The sequence below is a fragment of the Falco cherrug genome, chromosome 11 (assembly GCF_023634085.1).
Source record: "Falco cherrug isolate bFalChe1 chromosome 11, bFalChe1.pri, whole genome shotgun sequence".
NCBI lineage: Eukaryota > Metazoa > Chordata > Aves > Falconiformes > Falconidae > Falco > Falco cherrug.
Window position 1 is genome coordinate 7,817,923 of NC_073707.1, and position 10,024 is coordinate 7,827,946.

Sequence of the window (10,024 nt, forward strand, 5' to 3'; positions counted from 1 at the left end):
TCAGTGTATCAGTACAGGTTTAAAAAAAAAAAAAAAAAAAAAGTTTTTTAGGAGGCTGACACATTGGTGTTGATGTGTGTGTCCTGAATGGCCATCCTATACCAAGTCATAGAAACAAAAGCGTATTCAAAACCATGTATGCATGTGGTAGCAAACCACACTTTCTAGATAGCCAGGTCAGCTACAAATATTATGAGTAATATGTGGAATATATGGTACTACATTTCTTTCTTTTTAGTTTTCCTATTTTGTGGTTCCTGCCTTCAGGTATGTTTCATAAGCTTTATTTTCAGCGAACATCTGTTATCATTAATCTCAGCTGAAGATGTTTTGCTGAATGGCTGAAGGAGGATAAAGAATCCATCAGTAGAGCTTCGCAGTGCACACATCTTCCCCAGCTATGATTTTGGATGCCACAATTTATTATTTATTTTTAGCAAAAGCCCCAGATGACTGAACTTTGAAGCCTTCGTTTAAAGAAAACTTGTTTTCAAGAAAGTCCATGGCCAAGTTCGTAAGGGAAAAAGGAACAGGTTTATAAGCCATCGGAGCTCTCCTAAACTGTGTCACTGGACACGTGCTGAGATCCTGGGGAGGCCCACCTTTTCCTGACACCTGCTGGCACCTTCTCCGGTGGAGCCCTGAGGACTCATGGTCACACAGGTAACCTGCATGAAGATGTCGCATGCTCTGCGGCTCACAGAGCTGCCACTGCACAGATGCTTTCAGATAAGGGGGAAGCATTGCTTCCTATCATCGCCAATGCAAGTAAACTTCTGAAAAGGATTGTGGGTTTTGTCTAAAATGTTTCACATTCAAAATTCAATCGATTTGGTGCTGATGAGCTCATCCAGCACACCAAAAGACACAGCATGCTGGTGCAAGCTACTTGCCCTGCCTCCTCGCAGCAGGCAGCTGATGGGCAGGCACTGCCTGCTCCTGGCTGGGAGAGCGGGTGGTTGGGCTGTTCTGTGGTGGAACCTTTGATGAGAAAGTAAAGTCGGAGGGCTCTTTAATTGTCCCTTTTGGGTGATTGCATGTTGTGAAAGTGTGGTAGGATCTCTCAAGAGACCTCAGCACTGAGTGGTTGTGCTTACAGACTAAATACAATCAATTCTACTTGCCAGAAAGTAAAAAGAAAAAAAAAAACCCACAACCAAAAAACGTTTTGAAAAAGGCAGAGTGGATGCCTCAGCTGTTTCACTTCTCTACTGCATGCAGGTAAATTGTGAAGCTCCCTCTAAGCACTGTTTGTTTAATGACTGGAAAGAAAGCACTTCATGTCACTCCAAAGAGTCAATATCTGAAGTTACGGATTAACTAAGTTCCAGCAGAGCTCATGGCGGAAGAATAGATCACGCTGATTCATACTGAATAAAGCAGTAAGTGCTTCAAAAGTATTGTATCCTTTGGGATTTCAAAGTACAGCTTGCTTTAATGAAGCATAAAGCTTGTCAGAAATGCCTGGTGGCGAGGGGAGGATGGCGGGGCAGGCGAGAAGTGTTCTGGGAGAGCTGCTGGTGGCTGAAAGGCAAACCAGCTGCAGGGCCTCATGGACAGTGCTTTGGAGTCAGTCACGGCACCACACAGCATTCAGCGAGGGAGCTGCTCTGGGAAAACCAAGGGAAGGAGCTAGCTGAGCTGCCCGCACACGTCGCCTGCAGCGGGGGGTCGTGCAGCAGCCCCGCAGCGCGCTCCCTTCACACCTGCCTTCTCTGCTCTAGGTGGCTCCTGCTGCAGTATGTGGAAGCTCGTCACTGTAGGGGTGCTGCTGGCTGCCTGCTCTTCACCAGTCTGTACCTCAAGTAAGTTTTCAGAGATACCATTCACCCTTTTCCAGTTGCTACAAGTGTGTTGCTCGCTCCTCTGTCAGTCCCAGGGAGCGAGTTGTTCTGGATTCACTCTGCAATCGTTCCCATTAGAGGGGTTTGAATTCCTCTAGGAGAGGTTGACAGTGCTGGGCCGCGATGTCTGCCTGGTCGCAGCCCTCCTGAGCCCTACAAGCTGCCTGAGCACCCCAAGCAGAGGCTGGGGCTTGCTGCCGCCGCGCAGCACTGACAGCCCCCGGCTTCCAGGGCAGGTGCTCTTGCTGTGCGAGAGACGAGCTGTTGCATTGCCATGTGTCCCTTGGGAAGGTCCACCACCACTTTTCAGCCAGCTCTTTCTTTTTTGCCTGCTTGTGTTTTCACATTTTTTGCTTCCAGTATTTTACAGCAATGAAGATGCAAACCAAGTCCTGAAAATCCAGAAGCGGGCAAACTCTTTCCTGGAGGAACTCAAACCGGGCTCTGTGGAGCGTGAGTGCATGGAAGAGCGGTGTGAATTTGAGGAGGCCAGTGAGATATTTGAAACCAAGGAAGCAACAGTAAGTTGTTCTTGTAAGGATGAATGTGGGACTGAACCATTATCGTTTGTTTTCTTCAAGTATTGCAACCCAGGGCATTGAATCCAGCACTGAACATGCATCTCTCCTGACTCCTAAGGTGTAGGCATGGTATTGAGCATCCTTGCGTTACAGTGGTTGTCTAATTACCTCCTATATGGGCCACAAAACTTGGCTGCTCATGCATGTCCCACCTGACCTAACTGTGGGGTTTAGGTCCCAGCCAGGTAATCCCAGTCCCTGCTTGACCCCACTGGCTGTTCTTGCTGCCACTGGGTTGTCACCAGTCCTTCCAGTCCTTTGCCCTCGGCTGTCCATTCGCCAGCCCTGGCTGCCTCCCACTGTATCTCCCCAGTCTCCCACCTGTGCCTGACGAACCCTTCTCTAACCACTGGGTTCTCTCTCATTTTCCAAACCTTTTATTTTCAATTGGATGCTGCCTGTATTGTCAACATCACCGATTCCTGCCCCTTTCCACACCCGGTTGTTGTGTTGACTTGGACTTTTTCTGACTCTGTTAAGCAGAGTAGGCTTGCCACACGGGATGAACCAGTCCTTGCTGTCCCTCAGACCCCGGTGTGCAGTGGGGTCTGTCTCCACAGTGCCCACGTTGGTCTAACTGGACACAAATGAGTTGTGCGCTCAGCCACACAGGTGACTTGCAGGCAGTAAGTGATAAGAAAACAGCAGCTGTGGGGATTTTGAGGGGTTGTGGTACTGGAGGGTCTGCAGGTTGGGCAGGGGGATCTGTGCTGAGTACAGGCAATAGATGAATGAATGGGTTGGCCAGTTGTATTGGTGTGCAATGCCAGTCACTACACTGTCAAGAAGAATGAGACCAGAGCTGCTGACTGTGGTGCTGTGCTCTGTTGGATGAGACCATGATAGGCTTTAAATCCCTCACTTGTTAAAAGTCTGCTTCTGGCCTTAATGTAAGTTTTGTTTCTCCACAGCGAAATTTTTGGACCAAGTATGTAGGTAAGTAAAAGACTTTCCCAGTCACTTCTCTGTTTCCTCAAGAGTAACTGGTAGTCAGCCTCCCTGCTGCCATGTATCGCATACCCATTCAAACGCTCATTCTCTCCTGTATGGGGTGTGCAGGGAATGTGTTCCTGTTCCATCATACAGCAGCCTTCCCAAAAAACTCGAAGTGCATCTGTGCCTATCATCAGTCGTCTCCCCAGAGCTAAGGCACTGGTCAAAAGTGCTCTCTGATGCTCTAATCCCACCTGACGTGGTCCAAAGAGGAGCCCCAGCCCTGCTCTTCACTCCCACAGTGACCTGCCTCTGCCCTGTCTGCCTCGGGTTTTGCTCTTTCATCCCCTTCTGCCCACTCCGCTCACCCTGCCGCTGCGATTCAGAACCCGAACAAATGCCTTTGCCTCTGGGCTGGCACCACGGAGGTACCACCGTTTGGTGGCAGAAGCCGTGGGTGATGCTTGGCAGTCCGGGGAGGGTCTGTTCCTGTTACTGCTCGGTCTGTGAGCTCTGCGTGGTTCGGGGACTGAGTTTTCTTGCCTCTGTTTCAGATGGAGATCAGTGTGACCCACAGCCTTGTGCCAATGGGATCTGCAAGGACAATATTGGAGAATTTTCCTGCATCTGTAACAAAGGCTGGGAGGGGTTTCTGTGCAATTATGGTAATGCTGCCTTTAATCCACTAAAAAATAACATTCTGTGTGCCAGGGAGCTCTGTGTAATAGGTAGGGGTTGACACTGTTGTCATTGCTCGGTGTACTCGCTCTCTTTACTAATGTCATTTCTCTTTCGCTTCGTGATGTGGTAAAAGGATTATCTGCATTTACCTAAAGCAAAATGAACTTTGTGTTGCCATGGGAGAGGTTTGGAGATCTGAGATATGTTAATTATACAAAAACACTGGAAATAATTCCGTAAACCGGGGGTTTCAGGTACTTTAGAACCATCAGCACAGGAATTATGGTAGGGGAAAAACAACCCACTGCAAATATTTGATTGTCTTTACTGTGACAGTTTCTTCCTTGGACAAAAGCTGGATAGTGTGTTTAGGGATGAGCACATATGTCATGTGGCATCAATACTTGGCACTCAATGACAGTGAATTTTCTGTTCTCCAGTCTACCCGCCCTGACAGTAATCTGTTTTCTCCACCTCCCCCCTGCCTTATTCTGGACCAGGGTCTGTTTGCTGTCTCAGGGCTGAGTGCCCACAACTGTCATCCCAAACCCGTTGCCAGCTGTTGCTCGCTGGAATTACAATGTCATTTTGCCACTTTACCTTCCTGTGACCCTGTGGCTTTCCAGCTTCTCATGTCTCTCTTGCTGTTCGTGTTTTCCGCAGAGGTCAAATACACCAACTGTTCTGTCGATAATGGAGGATGTGAACATTTCTGCAGGGATGACCCTGCCAACCGGTGCCGCTCGTGCAGATGTGCCTCTGGCTATCAGCTGAAGGATGACCATACCAACTGCAAGCCTGTAGGTAAGAGGAGGGTGTTCGTAGTGCAGGTTTGACAGAGGATTATTCAGATATGAAGTAAGAGAATGTTATGGGAGAATTGTCTGCAGTGCGCTCTTCAAAACATCCATTCCATGCAGAGTAATGCTGTGCCTGCGTTTCCCAGTTCCATGGGCACTTTACAGCCTTTAACCTGTGTTTGCCTCCTGGAGACATACAGGGGGATCAGGAAACTGCCTCCTCTGCCGAGTGCTGAGGGACTTCCATGAAGCCACTGAGCAGTATCGCCTAGGACGGAGGGAATGCTTTAGAAAGAGGTTTTGTATTGGGTGACCTGGTCTTTGCTAGTTAACTTCTCTGCATCTCCTGTAGTGGAGTTCCCCTGTGGAAGAGTGAAAATGGACTACGTTGAACCCAAAGTAGGATTCAATATTCGGCTCATTGAGGGAAAAGCAGGAAGAAGGGGAGGCAGCCCTTGGCAGGTAAGGAGAAGAATGTTTTTTCACCACAAATAGTTCAGGCTTTTCCCAAACTATTTTTTTCTGTGTGCCTGGCTGCTCCACAAAGGCTCCTGTGTACTAATGGTGGTGCCACGTGAAGCTAAGATTCCCTTAGCTTCTTCAAAAGCAACCCAAAAGTTGGAGTAACAGGGAAAAATGGTTTATTATCTGTTAGGACTCTTGACCTTGTCACTGTTGCCAGGTTTTTACCTTACCTTGCTGCCAGCAATGTCAAGAGAGAGGGTAGTGGTGACACTTACCGACTCTGTTGCTCCATCCAGGGAAAGGCCGCTCGATCCCTGCGATGCATGCTCCTGGTGCTTGATGTGTGCTCCTGCTGCTGTAACAGCCTTTTGGTGGGAGCACGAGCTAATCGTCTCCCCCTCTCCGCATGGATCGGTGCTTATAAGCCTCAGCTGTCATAAACTCAATTTAGCAGATGTAATCAGCAAAATACACCATAGCTTTACAGAGCAGACTGGGACATGGCAGAGAGAGGGGAGACGGTGCAGAGCTTATGGTGGGACTAGCGAATGCATGGAATGAGGACCTGGTTCTTTTTGACATTAAAGGCCGTGTTACACCATAGTGTGAGTTGCAGCCTGAGATGACACACTGTCTCTGGCGTGCCACGGACACAAGAATAATCCCCTCCTTTGAGCTCTGTGTTTCAAAGCTTTCAAGTACCAAAGTGCTTCTTTACAGTGACTAGCATCATCCCATGCTGATTTGGATGAAGCCAGCCCTCATGCAAGAAGAATATTCAAAACTTTCTTGCAGGTGTCCCACAGAGTGCTTTTGTCCCAGTGTAGAGCTTTGCCTTCAATGCTTTGGTGCTTGATGCACCTGGGTGTTTTGCAACCAGAGGGAAGAATGTGTACAATGTTTTGGAGCCGTGCTCCATGCAGTGTCAGACCTCCCTCTCTCTCTCTCTTTTTTTTGTTTTGTTGTTGTTTATTTCAGATTATGCTGCAAAATAGCAAAGGGAGATTTCTGTGTGGGGGTGTTCTCATCCATCCATCTTGGGTCCTAACAGCGGCACACTGCACTGAGGCAGAAGAGGGGCTCAAAGTAAGACTTGGTATGGAAAAAAAAGTCTGTCCCTGCGTTTTTTAAATATAACTGTTTCATTCCCAAGGTTTATAATCTCAGGAGAAAGACTAGCAGTTTATGAAGACAAAAGACCTTCTTGGTTGTAGGAATAGGTTGTCTAGGAAGTATTTAATATGCACCTTAGCACAAAACAAAAAAGTTTAGTAAAAATATGATGTCGTTTGAGCCCTAAACCCTAGAGATGTTTAGTGAGATATGTGGAACAGAGTTTTGAATGGAGACATGGTGGGGGGCAGGTGTGCACTCCCTGGCAGTGGCAGAGATGTTCATGCTGAGCCTACAGATCTGATCCTCGACATGCCTCTGCCAGGCTGGGACACCCAGCACTGCTCCGGACTTGTCCCACTGCAGCTCTCTGCTTGCCATCCAGGGGGGCAAAACTGGAGGGGAAGCTCAGGCTGGGTTTGCACTCAGGAGCCTGGGGGGTCATCTTGTAGCAGGACTGACGTGGCCTTTTCATGACTGAAATGAAGAGTCAGGTCTCAGAGTAGCTGAAGTTTTGGAAGATGGATTTGAGAACAACTGAATTTTCCTGTTTGTGGCTCTTGTTCCTGCATCTCCAGCTTAAGAGCATCCAGAAGTGTGTTCAGCGATCCAAGAAAACAGAGCAGACGGGTGAATGTAAGGATCCCATTCAAAATACTGTGTGTCCCTTCAGAGAACGTCTCACACTTTCTTGTTTATGTAGATCTTCATAGCTAATGTTATTCTGCCAGCAGCAAGATTATGATGCTTCTTATTGCATAGAAGGAACCAGATGCATTTCACCCAGCCTCTGGGTTCAGTACCTCCAGGTCTGGATAGAACTCCTGGAATTTTAAACTCTTGGGGTGGGTAACTGAACTGAGAAAGGAGGTATCGGTGACCAGAAGTCAAAAAGGTCTTCTGGGCTGGGGGAGCTGTTGGTGCCATAGCACTGATGCAAAAGCTCTCACCTGCTTGTTCGTGGCTGGCTGGGTGCAGAGCGTTCGTAGCCGTGCTTGCGTGCGGGGCATGTGACGCCTTGCAGAAAGTGTGCTCCTGCACAGCTGAACTGCCTTCCTCGGAGGGGATCTGACGGTGTTCGAGTCCAGAGTTATTTCTGAGGCCTAAACCAGAGTTTTGTATCTGTGAAGACAGGAATAACCCCCCGCCCATACCTGCCAGTCAGCCCCCGCTGCAGCGGCTGCAGAGTGGGTAGCAAGGAAACCTGCTCCAGGGTGCCACAGACACAGCACCTCAAAGAAGAGGGGTCAGGATAGAAGAAAAGAAAAAAGAGATTTTTGAGTGGTGGCTTGATAAATGCAAGTCCTTCAGGCTCTGGTACTACTTAATACAGGTGCCAATCAGAGCAATTCCAGCCGTCTGCTGTGGCCACATATGGGATGTCCATCGGCTGTCTGCAGCAGAGCAAGGGGAGACACTCAGAAATAATTGGTCTGGAAGTCCAAGATCCAAAGCTAGAATTAAAGAGTCTTTTGAGAATCTATTTCTGGAATGACTGTGGATCATAAAACCCCTACGCTTTGGAGACATTGACTCCTTACAGAAAAAAACCCAAAAAACCAGACCCAAAGAGCTGCAGTACCTCATGGACAGGCTGGAGCAGAGGGGAGTTACGCTGGAGCAAGTGACTTCAGAAGACCTCGGTCACGCAGGGTCAGAGTAACTTGGCTGTTGGGCTTGTATCTGCGGGGATTCAAATAAAACTGAAAGAAGGCACAATTTAGCTGGGGGGGGGGACGACGGGACAGGGCCAAATTTGCAAGATGTGTGAAGCACACATCTGAAAAGGTGGTGATGAAGAGCAACTTGAGGTCACCTGCAGTGAAGCCAAGCTGCCGTGGGCACACGCCGCGTGGGCAGGGGGCAGCCTGTCCCGCAGGCCTGCCTGCAGCTCGCGTGTGCACCGTGCGCAGCTCTCGGCAGAAGTTTTGTCAAGCACCTACTGAAGGAGGCCCGGATCTGGAGCTTAAATTAACCGACTGCACCTTCAGAAACGTGGCAGCCACCACTAACGACTCGTGGGGCGCTGCCTCTCCAGCCTTGCAGGGAGAGCTGCCCCGCTCGCTTTTCCCACCATATCACAACTTGTTCTCGCCTTTCTGGCCCTTTCCAGCTTTTCCTGCTTACTGTTCCATAACTGCTGGGCCCACAAAGTAGCTGTCATCATGCAGCTCAGATAACAACCGAGAAGTTTTAAGTAGTCAAAAATTCCTTAAAATACAGATGCGAGATTTCAGAAGGGATTAGCCTTGCCGTCAGTCATCTGGATCTTGTAAATCCTGGAGTTCAGTCGTCCAGGCCCTGGTTGTGCCGCACAAAGCTCCCACGCCGTTGTGCATGTCTTGCTGCACTGTGTGCTTGCTCGCCCTGCTTTTACCGCGGACTCCAAGCAGGTTGTTCTCCCCCCGAGGAGCCCTCCCGTTGCACAAGCCAGCTGTAACGGGAACACCGCAGGGCGCCTCCGTTTCTCACCCGATGGCCGTAGCTGTTGGGTGCGAGCTCATTGAGTGCTGTGTGTGTTCCTGATTCAGGTGATTATGGACATTTTACAGATTTGTCCATTAGTTATTACTAATATTGTTAGTAATGAATTACATTACAAAAGTAATGAATTACAGTAGGACATTAGGAGTCCATCAGCTCCAGTAAGAGCACTGTTAACCTATAACAGAAAATGAACAAATGTCTGTATTAAGAGGGAATTAACAACGTGACGTACAGCCCAAAATCAATCCAGGTGCTTTGGTGTTCAAGATGAAGGAAGGCTCCGCAGCATCTGTCATCTTCTTGTTTGCTCTTCCAGGTAAATACCACCGTCTCCGTACCGAGGAAGATGAGCAAACCATTTGGGTTGATAAATGCGTGACCCACGAAAATTACACCAAGGAGACCTCCGATAACGACATAGCCATGCTGCACCTGGCCGAGCCCGTGCTGTATAACAAATACGCGCTCCCCATCTGCCTTCCCACCCGCGAGCTGGCGGAACAGGAGCTGATGAGAAGCGGGAACCAGATGGTGGTAACTGGCTGGGGCAGCACGAGCGATGTTAAAAACAATTATTCGACTTTCCTCAGTTACATTCAGATCCCCATGGTTGCCCGGAATGAGTGTGCCCGGGCGATGAGTTTCGCCATCTCGGACAACATGCTGTGCGCTGGGAGCTTAGAGGACAAACAGGATTCCTGCAGCGGGGACAGCGGAGGCCCTATGATCACTAAATATAAGGACACTTGGTTTTTGGTAGGACTTGTGAGCTGGGGCGAAGGCTGTGGGAGAAAGGAGAAATTTGGGGTCTACACCAAAGTTAGTCAGTACCTTGAGTGGATCCAGCAGCACATAGATAAGATGTCAGCATCTTGGAAGGGTTGATCGTGATCCCGAGAGTCTGGAATATTATGGCTAAGTGCTAGTGGCAGTATGCGGTGTAATGTACTGTCAGATCTTCAGTATTAAATATTGAGTATGTGTTAAACTTGTGTGCTGTTTTCCTTGGTATCTGGGGGGCGGGGGGGGTTACTTGGTTGTTTTTCTTTTTTACATTGGTTAGTTTCCAGGTTATGTTGTTTATTTGTAGCATGGTTCTACCTAGACCTTACAGGCAAGA

General features: G+C 48.7%; 1 protein-coding gene across 1 annotated transcript; it reads left to right on the top strand.

The window, feature by feature from the left end:
- Positions 1–1,237: 1,237 nt before the first annotated feature.
- PROC (protein C, inactivator of coagulation factors Va and VIIIa) lies at positions 1,238–9,892 on the top strand. Its single transcript, XM_027808927.2, has 9 exons — positions 1,238–1,382; positions 1,725–1,805; positions 2,205–2,365; positions 3,337–3,361; positions 3,913–4,023; positions 4,703–4,843; positions 5,192–5,301; positions 6,283–6,400; positions 9,221–9,892. The coding sequence occupies exons 2-9, from the start codon at positions 1,742–1,744 to the stop codon at positions 9,787–9,789; spliced, it is 1,299 nt and encodes a 432-aa protein (XP_027664728.1). The 5' UTR covers positions 1,238–1,382; positions 1,725–1,741; the 3' UTR covers positions 9,790–9,892.
- The last annotated feature ends 132 nt before the right edge of the window (positions 9,893–10,024 follow it).

Excerpts from the sequence above, each read along its gene's own strand:
- PROC (XM_027808927.2), top strand. The coding sequence starts at position 1,742 with ATGTGGAAGCTCGTCACTGTAGGGGTGCTGCTGGCTGCCTGCTCTTCA. Across the intron at positions 2,366-3,336 it reads TTGAAACCAAGGAAGCAACA|CGAAATTTTTGGACCAAGTA; the intron begins GTAAGTTGTTCT and ends GTTTCTCCACAG. Across the intron at positions 6,401-9,220 it reads GGGGCTCAAAGTAAGACTTG|GTAAATACCACCGTCTCCGT; the intron begins GTATGGAAAAAA and ends TTGCTCTTCCAG.